General features: G+C 34.0%; 1 protein-coding gene across 2 annotated transcripts; it reads left to right on the top strand.

Moving 5' to 3' along the window:
* Positions 1–26,969, top strand: LOC128860479 (failed axon connections). Of its 2 annotated transcripts, none has more exons than XM_054098040.1 (5): positions 1–790; positions 22,967–23,305; positions 24,054–24,397; positions 24,520–24,616; positions 25,842–26,969. In XM_054098040.1, exons 1-5 carry the CDS (start codon positions 389–391, stop codon positions 25,893–25,895), a joined length of 1,236 nt encoding a protein of 411 aa, XP_053954015.1. In that variant the 5' UTR covers positions 1–388; the 3' UTR covers positions 25,896–26,969. The 2 variants fall into 2 exon arrangements, with proteins under 2 accessions (XP_053954015.1, XP_053954017.1); XM_054098042.1 differs by having other exon boundaries at positions 2–790; positions 24,063–24,397.
* The last annotated feature ends 615 nt before the right edge of the window (positions 26,970–27,584 follow it).

Raw genomic sequence — 27,584 nt, 5'->3', positions numbered from 1 at the left:
GTGTATTTATACTGGTTTGGTTCGAGTCGATCAGAGTGGTTAATTGAAGTTGTTTCTCTTTTCTCTTTCAGTTTTGTTTGTGATTTCGTCGGGGAAGGTGTGTGTGGTCGTGCCGATTCTGCATTTTGTGGCTTTAAGTGAAGTAGTACATAAGGATTTTTAGCTGTCTATATGTATACATATACTTGTTTATTCCATTGTGTGTACACTTAGTGCTGTAACGTTAGCAGTGGAAAGCCATTCCTTATCCCAGATAAAAATTGGGAATATCAAGAAGTTCTTGTAGTGAAAATTTTTTTTTGGAAATTTTTAAAAATTAAAAATTTACGAAAGAAAACTTAGTATAAACTAAAATTAAATAAATAAAATAAAAGTAAACAAATAAATAATGGCATCCGAGGTAAGTCAAGCACCACTCATCGAAAATAAGGTTGCTGAAGAAGCGGCGGCGGCTGCGACCAAGCCAGAAACGACAGCTACAGAATCCGTAGCTGCTAAGGAGAACAACGCTGAAAGCAATGGTGCCGATACAGCGAATGCACAGGAGAAAGGCGACGACACAAAGGCGTCGGCCGGTGAAGATACAAAAAAAGATGGAGACAATGCAACTACTGCAGCAGCAGCAAACAGTAAAGCCGAACCAGCACCAAAGTTCAATGTGCATAAAACGAACTTTGAGAAGGATATAATATATCTGTACCAATTTTCCCGCACTCCTTTGCTGCCATCGCTTTCACCATATTGTCTAAAAGTCGAAACCTGGCTACGTCTGGCAGGTCTCAAATACGAGGTAAGAAAAGATACATATACACAGAAAATTTCAAATACATACATACATATGCATATATGCACGTAGAAGTAAAAATCCTCATTAAAAAATGGAAAAACCCACATACGGTTAGATAGGCAGATACAGGATTCCGCATTCATACATATATAAATACATATTTGTATGTATGTACATATGTACACACATGCATACATACATTTCATACAGTATCGAAACTACCGCCACCGCATACACTTTGTCATATCATCATATAAAATTCAAAAACTCGCCTCGCCATATTGAATTTTGTCTCACACACTGTTTCCGCTGGAAAAAGGGCAGTTGCCTTGCCCTGTTCCTTGTTGTTTCACTCCTTGCACGCTGAGCATTGGCTAGTTGCTATGAGTTGAGTCGGCGTTGAGACTGGAAGCGTACTTCCAATGTTGCTATACCCTGCAATGCATACACACACAAAGTCGTGCGCGCACAAAGAGAGCGGGGTGAAACTGAATCGAACATAGTCGTGTACTAGAAAGAATTTTGCCCGTTATATTGCATTAAAGCTGTTTACCAGATGCATATGCATATATATACATATGTACATGCATTAATTTTACAAAGGAATATGAATGTGTGTATTTATGTTAGAGATATATGATATGTGTTTGTGTACGTGCTGTTTGCATTTTTTTATGAAAATGCAGGTGTTGCAGTGCTAAAAGTTTGCTTGCAAAAAAAAAAAAACAACGAGAAAAGTAAATAAATATAATGCAGGCTTGAAATCAGGTCCCAACAGTTGCTCAAATTGAAATGCAAGTATATCAAAGAACTTGTATGCAGTTTGTACAAACATACATACTATATGTATAAATATGTATGCATGTATATTAAATATGTACAATACATACCAATGTAATTAAGGATCAGTCATAGCGCAGCAGGGGGTCACGAAGTAGTTAAATGATAGAAATAGAGTGGTTGTGCATATACAAATCGCTCGATTGCAACAATAATGTCATATCTAAAAAAACTGACTACGTAAAAAAAATTACATATTAACTTGTGTTTTATTTCCTCTTATGAGGCATTATAGTCGCAAATTGTTAAGCGGGCTTTGCGACTTTTTCTGCAGTAATAAAGATTTTGTAGTAAAAAGTCGAGTTTTGTGCGTTTGTGCAATAGTCGATATATCACTAGGTATGCAGAGTTAAAGAGTAAAAAAAGAAAAAAAAATATTTCATAGGTCGGTGTCTTGTCTCGAAAGTTATGCTATATTTGTGGTAAATGTAGACCATGCAACTAGCAGTGATGTGGCAATATTGCTTACAAATTTGAAATAACTTTAAGGTGAGGAGAGTGGTAATGCAGTAGAGTTATCAAGTTTGGAATTTATGTATATCTACAATATGTACAATAGTATGTAGCTACCTACGCCTCAATGACCGTAATCCTCTGCAGTTTATAGTCGCTTTGTTCTTGTACCAAAAAAAATATTGATTTAGGAAAAGGAATTGATTTCTTATTATAAGTTTATTAATCTTGACAACAACAAATTTATGCGTTAAATTAAAAATAGTTTGTTGGGGGGTTATTTTTACTTTTTATAAGACATTTAAACAAGTTCGAGTATCAATAGTAATGCATATAAAAAAAAAATAGTTTTTAAAATACACTATGTTTATTTTGCTGTTTTAATTAATTCAAATGGTATCTAAGCTGATAGAGTCTCGAAGAAACGCCAAAAAAAGGTTTAAGTGTTTTAAGCGATCATATCTAGGCAAGCATTGGAGAACTTTAGATAAATTATCCATCATAAAAACTCCCTCGAAATCGACCATCAGGAAGAGTGTTTCGAAAAACACAAAGAAACCGTTCTCGAGATTTTGTTATAGCCTGGCCTCGATAGCCTTGAAATGTTGCTAGCAACATTGATTGCCACATGAGAAGAAACGTGAAATTTATGAGCATCGCACACATACATATCTATTGACATAAAAAATATAAAGAAGACTTACTTAGACTCTTTGTGAAGTCGTTTCGCTTAAAATGCAATGTCTTCGGAGTATTGAACTGAGGGACTTCACTCGCAAACGAACTGTCAGTTTTTGATCAAGTTTAAATGACACGTGCATTTTAAATTGGTGTGAAAAAATGTTACTGCCATCTTGCGCTGTGTATTCACGGCGTGAATTAAGTACTACACTACTTTGCCGTGAGATACATACATACGAAATTTCACACATAGTTCACGGTAATGCAATTTGTATGGATTTTGAGACCCATTTCATGTTAAACGCGAACTTAGTGCTTTGCTTTAGTATGTAATACAGTAAATTGTTCAAACTTGACACGGGGAATAATTTTAAAGGAAGCAGGACGTTTATGTAAAACCTACTGGAGTGCCATTGCCCACTATTCAGAGAGAATTTGTTGATAAAATAAATTTCTTAGTACTCGTATACCATTTGGTTTCACGGCATCGCTAGAACGATTGATTTCCATAAAGTAGTTAGAGTGCCTGTAAGACAGTTAATCACCCACCCTGTCGGAAGATTTATAAATTGCATGATTAATTTTTGCCACCTTGTTTATATACGAGTATAACAATCTAAGTTAGAAATACATTTTTTCTATTACTTACATATATGTACATATTTATATGTATACTACTACCATTTATTTTATCTTATTAACATTTTCCTGAAAACATGTGCCGCCCCAACTTCTACTCTTTGAAACTCGTTAAGTGTCTAATTAGCATATGTTTTTAAAAACCTTTTCCGTCGATCTCATTCATTTGCTGGAAGGCGAGTATACTAGATAAAAATAGAGTTAAAATTTTATAATTAACCAATATAACATAAATTCATTAGCTTTTTAGAAAACATAAATTTGTATTCGTTCTCAAAAACAGCCAATACAAAATGTACCTAGTAAGGAAAAAATATTGCCTTATATAATATTTTTTTAACTCAGTATAAGGTATTTAAAAAAAATAAATAAAGTTACCGATCTAACAAACATTATTTTTTAGAAAAAAGTTACAGTTGATTCATTGATTAATATTAATGCCAATATCAGTATATTTTTTGTTTGTTTCTTTACGACTAGTAACTTGACATAAATAGTTAAAGGATTTTTATTGTTTTTTTTTATCTCAAAGTCTGTATACTATTTTTCATACGTTTTTCAAAAAAGGTACAACTCAAAAATCTTTAACGGTAAACGTAAAAGAAAAATCTTAATTAGAAAAATCACAAGTATTTTGCCAGAAATTTACAACAATAATCGAGTTGACCACTGCTAAATATGAATAGTATAAATGAAAAAACTGGAACTTCAAAAATTGAGAGTTGTGTCATTTGCAATATGTGTTTTCAGTTATTAAATCTGGAGATATTTAAACTCTTCGTTTTGTTATTTTGTGTTGTACAGGGTGACACAAGCTGGATAGTGTGTGTTGTACAAGCTGGTTAGAAATTCAAAAGCAGAACAAAATTTAAAAACTATGCAATGTAATGTTGTAAAAGAAATATAATTAAGTAAACGCAATTTATACAAAATTAAAATACTACTAATAGTAGTAACAATAATAATAACAACAATAATAATTGGGGAGAAAACACAATCTATTATTTTTGCGTAAAATGTTTGCGCAAATGCTTTCAAACTGTTTTATGGACGATCTTTAGCTCCTAGGCGATGTTACGACTACGCCGGCCAACTTCGATTATATCTGTGATTTTATCGACATTTTCTTTAACATCAAATATGCCTGAACGGAATTGTCGAAACCAAAATACGGCACCATAAACACCATTTACAATTTCAGCGGCCTAATTTGCATTTTCGCCTTTATCAAAGAAAACTGTAAAATATATCAAATTTTCTCTTTGTTGAGTTCCATTGTTAACACTCTGTAACACTCCACTGATTGGAATAAACAAAAAACAACAAAAGAATTTTTTACCGTGGAATGTCACCTTGTTTGATTGATACTTTACGAGACATCGATTACTACAGTCGTCTACCGAGAAAATAATGGATTTCCTTTTCCCCAAACAATTATAATTTAAATGGTACTAATAAGAGATTAAAAAACTCGGGCATGAAACACCAAATGATAGAAAAATATTTTTTTAATAGCGGTTGGTCCTTGGCAGGCAGTGGTAAATCTCCTAGCACATTTCTGCCATAAAAACCCATCCGTCCAGAATAAAACTGTAGGTCCATCCATTTGTGAAATATCCATGCATTTGTAAGGATGTAATAAGAATAATACATGAAACGAGGGCCTTAAGCAGCCTCGGTGGAAAAGTAATATACTTAAAGCAAAGAACTAAGTGCGCGTTTCACGTGAAATGGCTGACGAAATCCATACAAATTGCATTACCCTGAAATATGCATGTAATTTCGAATGTATCTTATGGCAAAGTACAATAGTAATCAGTTCACATCGTGAAAGCACAGCGCAAGATACCAGCAACATTTTTTGAGACCTATTTAAAATGTACGACATTTAAAATTGTTCGAAAACTAACAGGTTGCGAGTGAACTGTCTGCGTTCGCATACTTCGAAGATATGGCATTTTCAACGTCGACTATAACCGTTTAACATAGCAGGATACTCTTTGCGAATATTTAGAAAAAGTGTCATAATTCAAAAGCATGTTTTTAGATATGTACATAAATTGCAGAAATGACAAGCAGTGATTGTAGTTGTAGTTGTAGTTGTTGTTGTTGTTGTAACAGCATGAACAGTCCCCATAAATGTTTCGAGAATGCTGCTGGAGTGACAGGCCTTGGTCGCATATAAATCTAGATCGTTCCGATAACCCGCAGAACAGACTAACGTGCAAACGATGACCATCAGTTCTTCTTTTGTGCTGCTTTTCTCATTAGTTGAAAATGTGCCTACATGTACTTTTATTAAGGGAGACATAGTAAATTAAAAACTTTGAAGCCATTTTTCTCGTAGAGTCATGATGTTCTTCTAGGAAACGAAAAATATCTTATTAATTTGTTTGTCAAGTTGCATCAAGATATGTCAGAGTCAGACGGGCGGATGGTATGACTGCTTTCTGTTTTAATATATTATATTCATATTCTTAAATTCATGCTTAGCGAGAATAAATGAAATATAAGCACTAACTTTGGTAGAGATTTTATTAAGAGGTTTTTAGAGATAACCACATTTTCTTAGTTAAGAGAGGATGGTGCTACTCCCATTGCAAATCGGGGATCATTACTTATATTCGGCACGTATTGTTGATTATTATTACAGAAAGTAGATATGGCTGTTTGCCGATAGGAGTAAGTTGTGCACCGAGTTTTGTTAAAATCTATAAATTGTTACTCCTATCAACTCCTCATGGCACTCTGAACATTTTATTATATCTACGTACATACATACATATGTTTATCGGTTAATTCATACAATTCAAAATTGCCGGCGAGTGACTAACAGCATTCCCATAAGGAAAATCCACGTCAATTTTGTCACACAGGGCATACATATGTACATATGTATGTTTTCTCAACTTATTTGCCATTGATGACCAATTTTGAATGCATTTAAACTTGACACGTACTACTTTCCCATCGATTCACTGAACGATGGATCTCCCTCATTCCATTCCATTAATTTAATACTTTACAACCCCTAATCTATAGCTTGACGGCGACACTCCTGTAGTGAGCCGATTTACAAAGCTTGGGCTAGGCTCTCAAAAACCAAATACAACAAAAAAAACCTGGAGCAGCAGATTAGTTTACCATTCATTACTCATAGTTTGCTGTACAGTTGATAAATGCGAGAAAATGGTGTAAATAATACAAAAATAATTCAGTTTCTGTTGTAAGTAAAGTGGATGAATGCACGCAAACATAAAGACATCCAAGTATATGCAAGCATTATTTATATATGTAGTACATATACATAGCATTTGCCGCAATTATTGTGCAGAGGAGAGGTGGTGCTTCCGTATATGTGTGAGAGCTCAGTGCTGCTCTGTTAATCCTTTTAGGCATTTCTTTGACATATCATCACAGTTACCGTTTGTTCTACTCCTCTCACGCATGATATGATTCAGTTGCTTAATAACCCATGCTATACTGTACGAGTTCTTTGCTGTTATTACTTACGTTGTTTTTGTTATTGTTGGTGTTGCATTGTTTTTGGGCATTTCTCTACCCGTCGCAGGGGTGGGGCGTTCCAGTAGAACAGTTCTACATACATATACATATGCATGCAAGCACATACACATACATAGCTATATATATATATATTTATATATGTAAGCACTTATTCACACATGGTCTGTTCATACAACTGTGTGTACGAGTATGTTTGTACGTGCATTATACACGTCCCGTACAGTGCGCGCAAAGGCGACACTGGCGGATTGGCACAACACGACCGTTTGGAAATGGAAAGTAAACAATTCTGCTTTGACTTCAATAACAGTGATGATGGGTTTGTTGGTGTTGCCTTCGTAGTCGTTACTGTCAGCGAGTGTTAATTATGATTCCCTTCTTTGTGTTGGGTTGGTTTAAGAGATAACGCGTTGTGCGCCAGAGGCAAGCAGCCGTCAACAGCAAAATAGCAACATTTGTATAAGAAACACTGCATTTCTTTTTTTATTATTATTGTATATGTAAATATGATCCATTGCCGCTATTAGTATACCGGCTGCCAATTAAGCGTGACTTCTTGTTGTAGATAGCGTAGATATTTTTTTATAGCAGCATTCGTCGGCTGTCGTTATCAGTGCAACGCCATCCATCAGCTATTTACTATATGTAAACTGAGAAAAGTGAATTAATAAACATCCGTCCCAAGTTATTGTATAGCAATTGCGTCTCATTAAACGATAGGAATTTAAAAAAAGAAAAAAAGAAATGCATACGCAAGCGTCAATATCTAACGCTTCGATCAAAATAGTATTAAAATTACAATGCTACCCAAAAAAAATGTATTTACGTGCACACATATTTATGTAGATAGATACATATGTACATATGTGCATTCGATAATAAAATTTGAACGGATGTTGGTAGCTGCGTACTCAAATTTGATACAAATTTCAAATAATGCAAGAAAAGAAAATAAATACAATACACCCCGATAAATGTCACTTCGAAAGAGTGTGACTCATGCAATTTCAATTGGGAATATTATACTACATGGTATTATTTAATTAAATTTTTTTTGTGCTAGCCACCAATGGCCGAAAAAATAAAAAATGACAATTAAACGATAGTCAATTCAGGCAACTCTAACCACGTAATTAATTCGTTAACACAATTATGTTACAATACATTTTTTTTTTCAAAAATACAGAAAGTGTGCATCATCTTTGGAATGCCCTGTCAGATGTTATTCATTATTCGAATTGTATCTACATATGTATGTCTGTATATATCCATTTTAATTTGATATAATTTATGAAAAACTGAAAGTATTATAGAAAGTCTACTGAAAAAAAACTTTGGCACATTTTTTGGCAAGTTTGTTGCCAAGGGTTAGGTAAGATTAGTTTGGTCACACCCAAAAATTTAACAGGAAGGTTATAAGAAAGGTCTTCGATTCAAACGCAACAGAACATCTTCATTTACATTTGTATGAAAATGACTGGTGCTGCTGGCTGCTTTATAACGTTCGGAGCTCCAAAAAAGTCACCAGGTTAGGTCATGCTAGGTTAGAGGCATACTTAAACATGTATGTTTGAAGAACCGGTGCTTTTAAGTATTGTGGTTGGTGAACTGCTGCGTGTTAATAATCAAGTCCCTAGGGAGCAAATATTCAAGCCTGATAGCTACTAAGCGTGTGTATAAAGTGAGGGCCATTATGTATGAATTTTAGCCGTGGAAGAACAGGACAGCTAAGGAGTAGATACTGATGTGATTCCATTTTATCATCTTTAAATTCAGCTACCTCGAAGTTAACATATGTTGAGTCTTACAGCTTGCACTCCCAATGGAAATTGTATGTTTAAGACATTCACTGAGCTATCATCCAGCCGAAATTACTTCCTTCATTTGGAGATATTGCGGATCAAAAGACCTGCAACTTCTTAAGCTTTTAAACAAGCACATTCATACAACCTTTTATACAACCTTTTGGCATTTACATATGTTCCGCTATTTAGAATTCACAGAGAGAACGTAGGTTCGAATCTCGGTGAAACACCAAATTAAGAAAAACATTTTTCTAATAGCGGTCGCCCCTCGGCAGTCAATGGCAAACCTCCGAGTGTATTTCTGCCATGAAAAAACTCCTCATAAAAATATCTGCCGTTCGGAGTCTGCTTGAAACTGTAGGTCCCTCCATTTGTGGAACAACATCAAGACGCACACCACAAATAGGAGGAGGATCTCGGCCAAACGCTCAAAAAGGGTGTACGCGGCAAACATATATCCCTTATAATCTGGCTGGAGTTGCTCTAGAAAAACCTTAAAATTATTTCAGAGTTGCAGCGAAATACTTACTCAATAGGAACTGTTCTGGTAAGGGGCAACAGACGTGTTATTGTTGTAGGAACTTGTAACAGCAATCAGGGGTAAATATTTTATTACCCATATAAAGGGGATAATAACCAGCGGTTATGTATTTACTTCCAATCAATGTTATTAAAAAATTATTCTCCAGATGTATGTAGTACAAATATCTTGTTGCTTCTGTGTCTCCGCCTAGATAGGATTTATTTTAGGCATTCATATCGAAATCATGTAACAGTGGAACAAGGAAGATTGTTGCCTCGACGAAGTTGTACGGAAGCGAAAAGGGTTTAAATGAGGGAATACATATATTTTTTTCTATATCAAGGTTCTTTTTAATTAAATAGGTGTCAAAGTATATCCAAATTCATATGGAATATCCAGATCATAATTGTGACAGCATTCCACGCTGGTCTTAAGTTGGCCTCCGATTATAGCTTTTACACGGCAATAGACAGTGATGGTCTCAATTGCCTTCTTAGGTCCAAAGTTTGGTATATGTTTTATTGGGCGCCTCCTTAAACTCGAAGAAATTACTTCCGGTAACTCAAATTTCACCCGACCGACGACTATTGTTATCGCCTTCAGTTAGCGTTAAATATACTTCAGAAAAGTCGAAGTAAATCGTAAAATATGATGGTCTCCTCTTGTAACAATCGTCACCGAGGGACCTAGGAGATTCACGAACTCGATTATATGAAATGAATGCTGAAGTTATTTGCATTAAAGAATTTGAGGGAGAAAACACTAATTGTACGAAGGATATGCCATCTGCATGTCACTTAGTAAAAAAGTACAATTAGTGCATCGACCATGAGTGGCGTTAAATTAATTGAAAATTAACTGGCCTCCTCTAAGGCTCGACATCTGTGGTTGCGTTTTAACTTTACCAAGCTATAAATAGAATTTAACATATTTCTGAAAAATCAACAGTTAAATTAATCAATTAATGTCAATGCAATATAATGAGCCATAAATGTATGTACATACATGCGTACGAAGTTTAATGTATCCCTCAAAGAGTGAACAACAGAATTGTAACATATCTTTTCATACCATTGTAAATACATATATTTGTGTATGCATTCACAGAGATATGCAATCTCGTTGATGTATGCATGTATGCACGTACATAGCTATAGTATGTCGCATTCGCGTTCGCCTTCGCTTTCGCCGGCCGGAAAAATGCAAAAGCAGCAGAGACAACAGCAAAAAGAGAAAACATTACTGGGCCGAGTACTCGTACTCTTTTGGTAAATACATAATATGTACATACAATTGTGTATGCACACATGTACAACACCCCCAATTGAAAGGCGCTGTTGACTACTACTTTGTAATTTAGGGTGTGGGAGCTCATAGCAATTAACTGGATTTACAATGGTTCTCTCTTTCGCCATTTCCATTTCCCAGCAGCGGCGTTGCGGTCGGCGCTATCGCTGCTTTGGTCGCTGATGGGTGTGTGTGCACTTAGCATAGTCGAAGTGAAGTTGATGCTGTAATAAATGAGAACGGGGGGCAATGAGTCACAAACTCTCTTCTGTACGCTCATAGTGTGCAATCACACACATACAGTGAAAGATGAAGTGTAGGGCGTGCGACCGTTAGTGTGTGTGAGTATGTGAACTGTAACTGAGTAAGTACTGCGCTTGTGCAGTTTGCCACAAACTGCGATTGAGTAGCGATGGCGCGCCTCTTGGAAGGGTAGACAATAAACTGGATTGGACTGGACTGGAATGAAACGAAATACATACAAACAAACATACATATGATACATATATACATTTGTGAATATGCGTGCATGTGTTGAAGGAGGCACTTTGCAGCAAGTAAACGTTGGTTGGTGCCCTTTCGCCTAGCAGCACTGAAGTCAGCGCTATCTCCGCCACCGCCACTCCTGTCGCGCTACCACCCCCTCAACGTTCGGCAGCAATAAATACTATTGATGTGTATACAAATTTACGCATAGCACATGTGTGGATGAGTATAATATAATTTATTGTGTGGGCTTGTATGTTTGACTCTGAATTCTTTCTGCAACGAAAAACTAAATGTTCTACTCTATAATGCGAATTATTGCAATTTTAAGCCTTGCTGACTGACTGGATTGGCAATGCGAGCGCGCGCGCACATACAGACGTAAGACGCTCCGCTATGTCGAAAAGAAAAAAACTGCAAGAATGCAGTGGGAATGCAAATGCTTAATTGGCGCAATGAATTAATAAAGAAAAATTCTTGTCTGTTATGCGCTGCGCCCTCAGCGTCTCAGCCAGCAAGTCTATAAAAAGTACTTACTTCCTTACATACATATGTATGTAAATATGTATATTGATGTGAGTACATGTGCGCCTATATTACATACAAATTATTAAAGTGGTGGTGTATACAAAAAGCTTGGATACTTTGAATTGTGTATCATTGGAAATTTATGGCCCCACCCTGTTAGAGCCGCACTGAATTCTGGAAAATGATAAAAACGCCAACCACACCCATACACAATGGCTGAGGGTATGTAGCCAGCAGAAGGCAGCAGGAAATATACTACTTCGAAGGCAGCGAACACAAAGCAGCGCTCAGTTTACTTTCTCGCACTGTGGCACAGGAGTAGGGAATCGTTTTGCTTATTTAGAATAATCAGATTCCAGTGGCGGTTGCATGACACAGACACAGAGTTTAGTGGAAAATGCAACAGAGAGAATTCGAACTAAGCTTAATTATTGAGCGATAACTGAATTGAAATAGTCGAATTTTATTTCTCTGGTAAAATAAAAATAAAAGAGCCTAGTATCCGTTAAATTGTTAAGACATGCGTACACATTTAAAAATATCTATAAATCTACACACATACCTATGTACATATATGTTTGAACATGCCAGAAGAAATATATATATACATATGTATGAGTGTGTATAGGCGTAATGATTAAGCAGGCGGCATATGTTTAAAATCAATCGTGTAGATCCTAAACGTTTTTGAGTTAATTTTTTTATCGTAATTTTTGAATGCTAGGATGTACTTTGTATTTATTCGCGTGAATATATTTATAATTCACTTTAATTTATATGTTTTAAGTAAATACATACATACATGTATTAAATTGGGTTTTCAAGATCAATTTTATTGCCAAGATCGCCCGATTAAACGCCTTTGAAATATTTTTTGTAAGGGTGTCTCAAAGATGGAGTTTATAAGAATAAGGTATAATATTTGCGTTGAAATTTTATATTTAGTGTGAAATCACCGAGATAGGGTCCCTGTTGTCCCGGGAGACATCTTTACTACTATGCTTGTATGAACTCCCATTGAAATTTGAAAACCCAACTTGATATTGAAAGACCCTGTATACTATTTTTATGCCAACATGTTGAACATAACACATACATATGTACATACACACATGAAATTTGCGTATACAGTATACAAAATGCAGGTGCGAATGGTTAAACACTGCATAAAAATGCCAAGAGTAGCATCCTGTTAAGTTTTCAATTTTCTTTAATTATGTGCAAATAAAATAGAATGTATATACAAAATTCGAAAATAAATATAGAAAAAAAAATATATGTACGAATAAAAAACATTATTGTATTTTTTATATCCAGTGCATGCTTCGGTGTAATTAAATTTAAACAGAAACGAAAAAAATTTTTATCTTTTTATATAAAATGAAAAAAAAAACATTATGCTATACATGACGCAAAACAAAAGAATAAGTAATCTACATACATACATATTTGTAAATTCTGTTGTAATTTGCATTATTTTTATTTTAAGAGCATTATCGACAACAATGGCTCATTTTTGACTTTCTTTGTTGTTCAATAATTACGTACATACTTTTATTTTAACTTTTCGTTTAAAAAAATTATGAATTTTTAATTCATCATAAATTGCAACTTATGCCTTTTTAAATTATTTGTTAAATATATTAATGATTTACTTAATGATTTTACTTATATTAGTTTGATGAAAAATAAGTCCAAAATATATAAATATGAAAAATAAAATAAATATGAAAAGTCTCTTATGAGTTACATGAAAATTACATGGAAAGTCTCTTATGAATGCAGTAAAAGATTACAGATTACTTGACAATTTCGTTTGAAGAGTTTTTCTAGGCAGTCTAGAAACTCTTCACGCTAATATCTTACAATTCGACGAATCAAACCCGCTTATTTCGATTCACTGTCGTTGACATCGAAGGAACGAAAGAAGCAAACGCACACCGCCACATTAGTTTACTACAGGGCAGGATGTACCCAAAGTGAGTAACAGCAGGTCAGCTGCGAAAAAGATTCTTTTGACATTAAAAACCTCTTCAAATTTTCTTTAAAATGGTTAGTTTAGACACAAAAATCGAAGAATAGAAATGTACAATACCCATTTAGGTGTGATGGTGTAGCACAATTACTTGACCTCAGGCTTGCTGAGACTGAAAATAAAGCTGACCAACTATACTCATAAATACTTGTTGCTACAATAAGAATAGGAAACATTTGTTTTTGTACTCTAAAGAGAATAAAGAGCGATAAATTCGCAGGCAAAACTGAAAACCAAAAACTAATTTTGTGTTTGTAACTGTAAGTAGTAACTATTATTTAGACACGTACGAATACGAATATGTCTGGCAATCGTTAGTTTTTCAGTTACTTACCGACAAATCGACAAAGAAAAGTTTTTTAATAACATCAATTTAATTATTATTAAATAACTTTAGTTTATACAACAAATATAATTTTTACTATTTTATCAATTTAATTATTACTAAATTATTTTGGTTTATACAAGAATTATAATTTTTTGATTTATAAATCGCAAAAAGTATAAAAAAGTGAACCGCAAAAATGTTTGGCAAAAACATAACAGTTCGTGCACGGCCTTGAAAGTGTTGCAAAATCAAATAAAACAACGTCGTTTTATTTCTGACGACAAAAAAAAACATTTTGTGTTTCCATAATACCACGAACTAAGTAGGAGCATACTGAACACACCGCAACAGCTGAGGCGACAGCAACAGTCGAATTCAGGTAGAAGTCTAGTATAGTATTTTATTGTTTAACTAACATACTCGTTCCTAGTTACATTATTTTCAAATATTTGCTGCATATTGCATTCAAGGAATTTACACGAAAACAAATAAAGGTATTGCCTTTGACCTCTTGTACTCACATTGACCTGCACTTGCATTTGCAGAAGACCTATTCTCGTATTGACACCTTTTGCCGTAAGGATAGGAATGGAAAGTACAGCATACATGCGTATGTGCGATAATGCCATGCCAGGCGGCTTAAGGAATACCTTTGTATGTAAAAGTATTTCATATCTACTGGTGCCTACACTGCTTATACATGTATGTTTTTGTAAGTGGATTTACAGTGTACCTACTCTGCCTTGATGTAAAGAACACTGTATTTGCTTTCACATTTTAACACGCGGTGCTTGAATTTTATTCTTTTTTTTATTTAAAAATCACAAACTTTCAAATCTTAATACTCAACAAGCTATTCACTGAAAATTCACAACCCAGGTCACTTATAAACACAGGTTAGTTTATTTGCTCTACTGACGTCATCACTAAAATAAAGTAGCTGTTTTAGAAGGTGTCATCTTCTGTATTCTGTTCACCGGGAGTACCAAGGCGAATCTATTAAAGGTGGTATCGGTAAACCAGCCGATTTGCTTTTCCAATGCAATAAAGTTGCTCTGTGTGAACACGGACAACACCAAAAGATAATTCGCAAAGTTGAAGCAGCAAAAGTTTCCCAGTGTGAACACGACCATAGAGAAAAATCCTAAATCACTGGAAGGTAACGATAAAGTAATAGGTATAAGCAATTTAGGGTTTGAAGCTTATTTTTCCACCTGAATGGAAGATTCAAACATATTTTAGTGAGCAAACGAAGGAAAGGTAAAACAAAGTTTAAGTTAAAGTTTACAAATTTTTAATCTAATTACGTATATTCAAAAATAATTGCTTTTTCTGGCATAAAAGTTAAGTTAATACTTATTAGTCTGAGCCACTAATTATTATTCTGCCTTAAAGCCAAGACTATATGACCCATTTTATTTATTTATTAAAAGTAATTTAAGTCAAACTTTTTACTATGAGCAACTTAAGCGGTGTCAGAAATAGAATATCACATTTTTAACAGATATTCTCATACATTGAATCAGATCGGAGATTACCAGCAGAATTTTAAATTTAAAACACTAACAGTATGGCTAACTTGCACCCAGGCTAAATTCGACATAACATGTAGTGTACCACTTTGCACCCCTTTTTCCTTAGTTCCGAGGCCATGTTGAATATGAATTTATGAGAAACCAAACTGCAATCTAGCCACACATTTACATATTACCTTCTGCTAAATTTGTCTTAGCATCTGACAACTTTATGTTTTGAGTTTGTCCCGTTTTCCCATGTAGGCACCTTGCTGTCTTAACATTTCATTTTCAAAATGGCATCCAGCAAATCGAATCGCTGCATTCGCGCATGCAAATGGCGCGGTAAAATGAAAATTGGGTTGTCAAACTACAAAATGACAGCTTATGTTTGAGCAGTGAGGGCGAGAAATTCGCTAAGATAGGTATGTTTTAACAGTGAAATTTGCGCTTTCCAACTGACATTTAACAGAGGCTTTTTAACATAGTCTATAGAAGGTGGAGATATATGGCCTCTGGAGACGATACAGCATGCTTGACTGAGCTTTGTGTGTGTTAGTGCAGTCGGGTGTCGTCGTGTCACACATACTTGTTGTCGGCTTTTGAATGATGAAAATCAAAAATTTTAGATATTAGCGTCAATCAGCCGACACGCACACATATAAAGTTCTTGTCAAACAATGCTTGACCGTCACCAGAGGCCAATAGGGTAAACTCGTACTGCTCTCACTGCCATAGTAGTCGCAAGAATGGCGCATTATTCACGTTAATATAGGATTTGGGAGATTTAGGGTTTGATTTTGTGGTCAGACAATAATTTTTAGTTTTTAATTACTTTATGTTGACAAGAAATTTGAATGTGATGTAATAAATCACTTGAATCGTATTCAGAAAACTACATAATATTGTATCATGTGTTAGCAGAGTGGTTTTATTGTATACAGTGTTCAACGTTGCCTCCGTCACAGTGTCAAAACAGATTTTGTAATATGAGTAGCAAAGTAATTGCAATTGGCTGCGACACAGAAATTTTCTTTACTAGTTCAAGCTTTCCTTACAGGGTACTTATAATGCATAAACACGCGTACATACATACATACGTACATATATAGGTACATTTAACCAAACTTAAGTGCCACATATTTTCCTTGACGTTTGTTGTTTTTCCATACATATTTCGCCAATGATGCCGTTTCCTTTGATTTTTGTATTTTCATATTTTTGTACATGTGTATGTATGGTGTGTCTGGTTTAACTATTTATCGAAAATGAAATTCAATAAAGCAACAGCTAGCGATAGCACATTCCAACGTGTATCGCAACGCGTCAGTAATCCGTAAGTAGGCAGAAGGTACGTCTAGGTGTATCGAATGTTTACCAATTAAGAATAAATAAATGCGGGTATTTTAACGCACGTACTTTACTTATTGGTATGTACATAAATCCATACTTATCTGTGCATATACATAAATATAAACAAAATGTATAAATAACTACAGGGTAGTAGTGAAAAATATTCCATTCAAATAAAAATTGGCGGATCCACAGATTTAGCGTTTGACTGACATATCTACATACATAAATGCATATTTATAGATATATGTATGTACATACACGTGCGCTCGCAACAAAAGTAACCGTCACTTACACTACACTTCCCCTCATTCATCTACTCACAAGCATACATATATATATACATATGCATTCCTTAAAAGTATAAACGTGCCTTAAAAATCATCAACAGCGTTATGCGTTCAATATGCTTTGTGTGTATAAGGAAACTGTAAAATTGTCTAGCCGCCAATAGCAAGACTATGTGTATATATACATATGTATAATATATATATACTATGTACTAGGGGTGGGATTATTTTCGAATAATATTCGAATAAACATTATTCGAATAAAACGAATAATACTATTCGTTTCAAATAATTCGAATAGTTCATTATTCCTTACCTTACTATTCGAATACCTCACTATTCGAATAGTTTACTATACTATACTATAATACCTCACTATTCGAATACCTTACTATTCGAATACCTCACTATATATTCATTAACATCAGGGAGAAAATGCTTTTAAAAATATAAAAATTACATTGGCCCTTCTCATGGTGCATGCACTTGTACATAAACCGATTAGTAGTCCGCTAATCTAAATAAATATTTACCAAAAATATTCGAATAGTGAAGTATTCGAATAGTGATGTATTCGAATAGTAAGGTATTCGAATAGTAAGGTATTCGAATAGTAAGGTATTCGAATAGTGAGGTATTCGAATAGTGAGGTATTCGAATAGCATTATTCGAATAAACGAATAAAAAATTCGAATAAATATTATTCGAATTACGAATACCTCTCGAATAAAAGATTTTATTATTCGAATAATTTTTATTCGAATAGTCCCACCCCTACTATGTACAGATGAGTAGGTGAGCAGGTATGTATGTATGTGTTGAAGTGCGCGCGCTTGAATTGAATTGAAATTTGAAATCCCTATAAGTTTTTATTTATTGCTAATATAAACAAATAAGGCTTTCAAAATGCGCCAATTCATTTATATAAGCCTATCCATATTTTGCATGCTACTGCATAGCTTAATATTTATGCAAATAAATACACTGTTTGCTTGTTTTTTAAGGTGTATCGATTTACAGACGTTCAAGCTCTGAGTGGAATTTAAAACGCATCGCTTGCAATATTTGTGAGCAACAACAACAAACAAAAAAGAAAAAAATATATAATCTGGCAAAATTTGAGCAAATGCCTACTGCATAAGTAGATAAGAAATGTTAATTACTTTAACTTTTAGTATTGCGGATAGGGAAAACTGATGATTTATGTGAAATATTAGTTGTACTCTAATGATCAAATATCGGGATGTGGATAAAAATTTTGCACTCAAATGCAGCAACTATAATGTGATTGTGATAGATATCTGATTCAATATATGGTCCGTTCTGTTCGTTTAATTTTTCGTTAGTAGTTTGTTAGCACAACCTTTTGTAATTGTCAGCACTGACAAACATGAGGTAAATTACAAAAACTTTTATTTCAGAGATAAACTTAACGTTGAATGAGGTTTCTTGCCAAAAATTGTAGTGCTATGCTATTAGGCATAAACTATTATTGATAACGTTTGAATTGATTAGCTCATATTCAGTTGAAATATCGAAATATCAAAATGTGAATTATTTACAGGCTCTTCATATTCTATTATTGTTTCAACTTCAATATGGCGAAAATATGAGGCAATTGGCATAAATAAAGATATGGTGGCAGCGCTGGAAAAGGTGTGCCAAAAATGGCGTTTATTAGGAGGCACTTAATTAGTATTAGCAAAATCGCATTCAGACAGGGCAACATTGTTTCAACTCGTTACTTGTGATGCTCGTGCTTTGTCAAAACCATTTGTGTTCTCGTTCTTCTCAATGCTGTTAACTGTACACTAAAAACTAGCAATTTTAATGAACGCAGTTGCCTTATGTGAACACGACGGAAACATCAAAAGGGAATTCACAAAGTTGAAACAACAAAAAATTCTCTGTGTGAACGAGGTCTAATGCTGATATCAGAAAAGAGAGTTGGCGCCATTGAATATATTGAGTGCTTTCACATGCAATTTTTTCGTTCAGCAAGCAGAGCCTACTTATAGCGAGTAGAGAAATGGCGAATCCCTGATGCCTATTGAATTCAATATATTTTATGGGAGCAGACGCCCGTCAGTAGCATGGGATAACAAATTTGAAAAGGATAACTGCCGGCATACATACATATATATATATAGTATTGTAGTATTAACACTTGCGGTGCCTTTAGTGTTCAGATTGAAAAGAGAGTTTTAATTTTGAATTCCGGAAATAGAAAACATAACAAAAGAAATGTTAGATTAAAACTAAATGACTGGTAGAGTTGCTGCTCAGAGTGTCGTGCCAAACAGAGCAATTTAGCGCCGACGAATTAGCAAGTGGTTGGCACATAAATATTTGCATACTTGCTCAACAAAATAAAAGTGGAACTGCTGAAGGCATATAAAACTGGGTTAACTGAGGTCAATGTTGTTTTATAGCGTTTTCTTTTCTCGTATTGATGTTGCATTTTTTCTATTCGGGCAAAATGTGCAACATTTTATTTTTGGACTCTACAAAAAGTTAGGGTAAACGTTGTACAGCTGATTTTAATTTACCTGCATATCAGTAGTTCGTCAAAATAGTTATGTGGAAACTTTTACTTTTATAAAAAAATACGATTTATGAAGAAAAATACTTATTTATTATTATTATATTGAATATACATACATACACATAAATTGTGGAAGGATTAAATTTTTATTGTTTTACAAATGCGAAATATGCAAAATTTTCGGATGCAAGATTTATTTCGAGAAAGAAATACTAAACACGACGCTGATAGGGATAAACTGCTGCGTATTACTTTACCTTTATGATGTTCGCCTTGCTCTTTCTAACGTACACACTCTTGCATACATACATTTTTGAAAAGATTGATAAACGGCTGACAGATGTAGTAGTTAAATTATCTTTAAAAGGTTATATCCATAAATCGATAGAAAATGAAAGGAAGCTAGCCGTTAGCTATAATAGAAATATCTTAAATTCACGTCCAAAGTTGAAAAAGGTCGTTCCAGACCTGGGTGTCCCACGGAGTGTTAAAGTATTGGACTGCTGCCTTCTAGCTAATTCTAAACTGGCTTGAAAATGTAAGTCGCGGATTAACTAAGTTTGCCAATATAAATGTCAGCTTACGTCTTCGATTTTCAAGTTCTGGAACTTAAGTTTAGATCTAATGGCTTCCAAAAATTATTGTAGTTCGTATTATTATTTAAAAAATATTTGTTAACTAAAGAAAATCGATCTATAAAACATCATATCGACAACACTTAACGCCGCTTTTCCAACTCACCATCCCACTTGATTATGTCGATTAAACACATTTTCGTTGTCTCAAAAGTTTGCTGAACTCTCGAACTGTTTATTGTAGCGCACATCAAAATTTAAAGGAATAAAGTGTAAATAAATAAAAAAAGGTAAAATATAATAAAAATTAAGGCGACATAAATAAAGCAAAAACAGCTCCTTGTGCTCACCAACATCACCAGCACCCCAGAAAATAGCCTTCAGCCTCCAGCCTTGCAATATTTTTGAACTAGAAAACTTGTGTTTGTGGAACAGTTAAAAAATAAAAAAATAATATTTAATGAATTTGAATCGGCTCAATTATTATTATATATACATACATATATATTTTTTTTTCAATTATAATTATATATATTTTTTTTCAATTATTACTCGCAAGTTTGTTGCTTAGGTCTTTACGTTTGGTGAAAAACAAAAGACTTAAGCAACAAACTGGAATTCAATTTCATCTCTCTGCCAAAGAAAACCAGTTAGTTTTTCGTTCAACTTAAAACAAGAAAGTGGAAAATTGTTTTTCTTTATATTCCATGCAGTTATTTTAGTGGTTATTAAGGAGTATTGTGTGCTTTCCATTGTGAATAACATTTTCCGGATGTCTATGTATGAATGAATTTTACCAACTATTGGAGGCAAGTTGGTGTACATTTTGTGTATTGTTCTTTAATAGCTTCTTCCAGTTACTTAACTGATACTAGCTATCGTGCTAATGCTGTGATCTTGGGTAGATGGAATGGAAGGATGATAGATTACCACGTTTGGTCATTCAAAGCAAAATTGTGAGGGTAGCTTCCAGTGCCACGTCGTCGGGGATTCCGCAGCAGAATTCTTCCCACTCATTTCACGTATATTCAAACAAATCGTCCCATCAGTCGTCGTTTGGAACTTATTTTCCTTTCTAAATTTTTCTTCATTCTTAAATTTGAATTTTTCAGAGATTTGAATTTCCACGAGACATTTGTCTGGAATTTCTCCATTTAGTTTTTCCTGTTAGTGTAATCTTATCTTAGATTTTAAAAAGCTGAAAGTATTTTAGGTGAATTCCGAAAATATGGGATTACTATTAGTAAATTTTTGGTATTGGTTAGATTTGCGAAGCACTGAAATCGTGAGTGGGAATAACCTGGTGTTTTGATTTCATTTGGCAAACAATTTCTTGTTAGTCAAGTGTAATATCTTGAATGAGCTGCTACGTTATCCAAAAAAGAGTAGTTTTCATTTTTGGGCTTCATTTTTCTTGCGCTTGCCCGGCATTTTTTTAATTTTGTTCCCTTATGAGAGATTTTTTGATAAAAACGGTTTGAAACTAGTACCCACGCCTATTTAGAATGGAATAGAATAAAATTGAGGTTTGCACTTCGACCTCATGGCGTTTTGTGTCCTCTACCCATCGCACTATCGTACATAGAGCTGGATTGGACTGAGATGTGTTAGATTTGGCGGAGATGTCTCAACTTTCTCCGCGCTATAGCGCCACATTCAATGTGAAAGTGTTGGTGTCTCTGGGGACTGGTCGCACAAACGACAAGAGTCAGTGGTCCATATCCCAATCCTGTGCAGTTGACTGCGTATTCTGCAATGGCCTGTGAAAATTCCCGTGTGCATTCTCAGTTTACGCGGCAGCCGAAGCCGAATGGGTTGGTGCGTGACTACCATTCGTAATTCAGAGAGAACGTAGGTTCGATATCTCGGTGAAACACCAAAATTAAGAAAACGTTTTTTCTAATAGCGGCGACCTCGGCAGGCAATGGCAAACCTCCGAGTGTATTTCTGCCTTGAAAACGCTCCTCATAAAAATATCTGCCGTTCGGAGTCGCCTTGAAATTTTAGGCACCTTCATTTGTGGAACAACATCAAGACGCACGCCACAAATAGGAGAAGAAGCTCGGCCAAACACCCAAAATGGTTGTATGCGCCAATTATATGTATATAGTCTAATATATATATATTTTTTCAGTTTATTCTTAGGGAGTAACCCTCCTTGAGTCTCCTAAACCCCTTTTGATTTGAGTAAAGACTTCGCTTGGCCTAGCCTCATAATTTGGTGCCAGCTAACATCTCTGCGTCCGGTTATCGTAGTGTCTAGTCATTGGGATGATATTTGCATGGGGAAATTGTTGTGGGATTTGTGAACCGGAAAGTTTTCGGTTATTGAAGCTGTATGGAGGAATTTTCCTGCATAGCAGAAAAACATATTTTATACAAAAATTACTGTTCAAATATCAAAGCATTTCAAGTTTCAGTCTGCTCAGAATTAAGATTGATCCAAAGAATGAAATATTCGAATAATTTTATGGGTTTTGATTATTGAAAATTTCCATAAATTATTCAACTGAGTGATTGATTAATTCAAATTTTAAATAACACAGGTCTACGTGCGGTCTTTTATTTGAGATTGATTGCCTATGCTTTTTTTTTCAAACTCCACTCTACTTCTCCAAATCAATTCGTGATGGGCATGCGAATTTTGTAGAACTGTGTAGTCAATTGGGCTCACATCCCAGTTATTATTTAATATATTTCAATTACATTTTTTTATTTTTACACTCAATACTAATAAACTATTTAATTTTCATTCTTTTCATTTTTTTACAGAATGTTGACCATAAAATGCGTTTCCGTTCGAAGAAGGGACAATTGCCCTTCGTTGAGTTGAACGGCGAGGAAATCGCTGACTCAGCCATTATCATCAAGGAGTTAACAGCTCGATATGAAAAGAATTTGGACGCCGCTCTGACAACAGAGCAACGGAATGTATCATATGCCATGATTGCTATGCTGGAGAACCATTTAATTTGGATTATATTTTACTGGCGTGCCAAGTACCCGGACAATGTATTGAAAGGCTACAAAGTAAACTTGCAACACGCACTCGGCCTACGTTGGCCGAACTCTATTTTGAATTTTGTCTTTAAATTCACCTTCGGCCGAAAGGTTCGTACATACTTGCTGGTATTCCGCTTAATTTGCTTTAATATAATAAATGTAGCACCTATCACATGCACATTTAATACAAGCACACATGCATATGTGCATACATACATACACCGATAGCTTCTAGCAACATTTTGAGTTGATAAAAAAACACTTTCTTGGTGCAGTTCTCTAACTTTGCATTCAATTTACATTCTATTAGTCACCAAAACTTATTCGAACATACATACATACATACATATGAGTACGAGGAAAGTAAACAAAATATTATTAAAGAAATCATTATTTTAAGATTACTCATTTATTTGCCCACACTTGCACCATACTGACATATCACACGCTTCATTGCGACATTAAATCGCTTTTCGCTTTCTCATATCGTAACCACAAACAATAAAAATCAGCAAAAGCTACATATGTATGTAGGTATATGTAGATTATTGTAAGTAATAAATCGTTATTTAAAAGATTTGTAATCATTTTGCAAAAAGACACAACAAAAAAACAACAAAAAGTATCAAATTTGCCTTATCCCACATATTTATGTGCACACAAAATTATGTAAGTACTGACTATAGAAATTTGTAGATACATATACGTGTGTATGTATGTCGTATTGTAATTGCTTAATCTGTCTACTGCCGCCTGTGGCATTTTCTTTCATGCGCTAAAGTGCTGATTTTTATGGTTTAAACATGAAATCCACCCCTCATATATAATTTGCAATATGGTGATTTTTCATAAATAGTGGTTCCAGGGTTCAAAAAAATTGAAGGCTCATGGCATCGGCGTACACAGTCCCGAGGAGATTGAAGAGTTCGGCAAGAACGATTTGAAGGTGTTGAGCGAAATGTTAGACTGCAAGCCATTCTTCTTTGGCGATGAGCCGACCACTTTGGATGTAGTTGTGTTTGCAATTTTGTCGCAGCTGCATTATTTGTCGAAAGACATCTCGTATCCGTTACGAGATTTCATGACCGAAAAGTGTCCCAACTTGGTGGGCCATGTATCACGAATGAAGGAAAGGTGCTTCCCCGATTGGGATGAGATCTGCACAAAGTTGGATTTGAACGCTCATATTCCAAAGCCAGAGTAAGAATAATTTTTAATAATACAAAAGTTCAAGTTTTAAAATTTATATACATATTTAATTATAAAATAACTTTATATACATTTTTTTAATATTTGACGCTTTATTTTTACTATCTAACTAGGCCTGAAACAAAGGAGGGCAAAGAGGGCGAGCCTGAAAAATCAAACGAACAGGAAAATGATTCTGACAAGAACGAGAAAGAATTGGAAAAAGACAAGGTACGTAAGATAAAAATATAAACGTTTTGTAGCCTTATTTGGAACCTGATAATGAATACATGGAAATTCGCTCTAAAAAAACGCAGCTCTGCTTATGACCTCTATGGTCAGTAGGTACCCAATGAATGATGATTTAAAAGTAATAAAATTGAAAAGCATTACTCTGTTTGACAAGTTGAATGTGTGATGCTGGCCTGTCCGTTTATTGCTACTGTTGCTTCATTCGTCTAACACACATTTGTAATTTTCAATAAGCTTGAGAAACTTATAGCGACTCTTTCTTAAATTGCATACACCTCAAACTTACTCTGGTCACATTCAGAGGCGCAAGTAAACTGTCGCATAACCAAAGGTTTTTAGGGTAGTGTTTTTGACCTAATACGCTTAAGTTCATAAATATATTGCTATTGAGAGTGCTCCGTATCATTAGTTTAGGAATTAATTTGCGAATCACTTGTCTAAAACTCTCAAAACACTTCTCTTATTCTTTTTCCCCTTTTAAATACTCTCACAAACTACTACACCATATACTTAGTATAACATAGCTTTAACCAACGGCTTGCGGTAGTTTGTGGGACTTACTAATATACAGAAGTGATAGCCTGTAAAGAAATCATACGTGTATTGGTCGCTTTTACGAATCTCACAGCCAATAATACAGTTGTTGTTGTCCAGAAAATAAGTACACTCATGAGCGTTAGTTCTCAATAAACATGCATACATATGTAGCTACATTTGAATTAAACCAGTTGCTTAATTTGACTTCGTTTACTCCTCTTCTGTTAATAATGTTCCATGAAAGTTGCGCCTACATCAACGAAAAAAATTTAGATTTATATCTAGCCAAGAACTTTTTACTCCAGCACAGATTTTCCAGAAAATGTATGAGCGATATTAATCAAAAGCAACAGTCCAACCACAGTCCTGAGTAACCCGACTTATATCTAGCTAAGCACTGCTATTTCAGCAGCATTTCCCAATAATGTATGATTTTAAAAGAAAAACAACAACCCCTCAGAATAACCCTGCACTCTCTTTACTTGTGAAAACAAAAGCAAAAATTAAATTGAATTTAGTGCCTTCTAAATAGCCAAACTTAGGCGCATGTTTCATTTAATTAACCATAATTATTAATAATAATATAACTATAACACAATTTATATAAATGTACATGAAAATACTAATGCAAATACTAATTTTTAATCTCATTAATTAATTATTGCAGTCGAATGAGAAGGAAATAACAGAGGAGAATAAGGAGAAGGAAGATACAAAGTAAACGATAAGTTTAGGACAACTGTAAAGGACATGCATTTAAGAACAAAAATAATCACACACACAAAAGTATAATACAATAAAATTTGAAAACCTTTTTTATATATTACGATTAGCATAAAATTATAAAAGAATTATACATAAAGTATAAGAAATTGCAATTAGTTAAAAGCGAAATAACTTCTGATGATGAAGGATGATTCTAACTGCTAATTTTTGTTTATTTTTCATTTTCATTTAGTTTTAATTTTTTTACTGTATAATTATATTATTTACTTCCGAAACAAAAAAAAACTAAAACATAAAAAGCAAAAAAAAAGTAAATGCAGAAACGCATTAAGCCTAAATGTAATTAAGTTTATTTTTCTATAATATATTAATTTGTGTGCAAATATAAAATATGTAATGAAAAATTATATCGTATGAAAATTGTGTTTTGAATGTTGACTAAAACAAAAACAAAACAATTCAAAATGCTGCTACATGAGTTATAAGTTCTTATCAGAATCAAACAAATCATTGTGAAAAAGAAAAACTAAAGAATAAAAAACCAAAATACTCAAAATTTGAAATACGTCAAACATTACATGCGTTACATACATCCATAAATACAACACTGCGTATCATACATTCGAGCGAACAAAAATACATACATAAAAAGAAACTTAAAAACCCATTTGCACACCGCATACATTATTGCGTACATACAGGCATTCATCAAATGCACCCACATAAACGCGCATACACACATACACATACATATGCATACACGAGAATGCAAATTGTTAGCACTATTGGCTTTATTTTTGTTTTTGCTCATCGTATTTATTTCAATACGCATACATACACAAATAAGTCTAAACCCAAACATACATAATTGCAACTAAATCATTCGCATATAGATATATAGACTTATATATATATAAATATATGTAACATCAACAAGATCAAGTATAAATTGAAGAGTACACCGATAAACAACAAACAAAAACAAAACAAATTTAAATTAAATAATAAAGAAAATGAAATAAATAATAAAAACAAAACAAAACAAAAACAAAAAAAAAAAAAAGAATAAGGACAAGATATTTTTCATCCACATGGCGGTAAAATATGTAATTGTAGAGTATTCAAGTATTTTTATGGATTATGTATTAAAGGTTATGTTATAAGTTTTTACCCCATTATTTCTATTGTAGCTCAGTGTTTTATATAATAAACATATATAACATAAATCTTATTTAATAAATATGCTTCATAATCAATTCCATTGCTTTATTTCTTTTGCTATAACTTGTAATCCATACAAAGTGTGGCGGTATGTCGTACATATACACACATACATAAATATATCGTAGGTATGTATTAGCGCACATTTTCTAGATACCCAGGAAAAAATTGCTATTAAATTTATAATTCAAAATGTTAAAAAGAAAATCGGTGCTGCGCAGGTGAACAGATCAATTTCGAGTCAACAAATCAAAGTTCGCTTTCTTTTATTTGAAGAACTTTTATAACTGCTTGTCATACGGTAAGTTAGCAAATATGTACTTAGGTACATACATATGTATGTATGTATGTATGTAAGTGCGGTTGAGTAGCAATAAGGCGGTGCGGCGGACGTGACGCGGAAGTGGTAATGTAGCAAGACGTTTGTTGCATATAAATTTTGTAAGCCTGCTTAGAAAGAAAT

Source organism: Anastrepha ludens, chromosome 4 (assembly GCF_028408465.1).
Source record: "Anastrepha ludens isolate Willacy chromosome 4, idAnaLude1.1, whole genome shotgun sequence".
Classification (NCBI taxonomy): Eukaryota; Metazoa; Arthropoda; class Insecta; order Diptera; family Tephritidae; genus Anastrepha; species Anastrepha ludens.
Note: the sequence above shows the minus strand (reverse complement) of the source record. Positions and strands in the feature narration are given on the sequence as shown.

Excerpts from the sequence above, each read along its gene's own strand:
- LOC128860479 (XM_054098040.1), top strand. The coding sequence starts at position 389 with ATGGCATCCGAGGTAAGTCAAGCACCACTCATCGAAAATAAGGTTGCT. Across the intron at positions 23,306-24,053 it reads AATTCACCTTCGGCCGAAAG|TGGTTCCAGGGTTCAAAAAA; the intron begins GTTCGTACATAC and ends TTTCATAAATAG. Across the intron at positions 24,398-24,519 it reads GCTCATATTCCAAAGCCAGA|GCCTGAAACAAAGGAGGGCA; the intron begins GTAAGAATAATT and ends CTATCTAACTAG.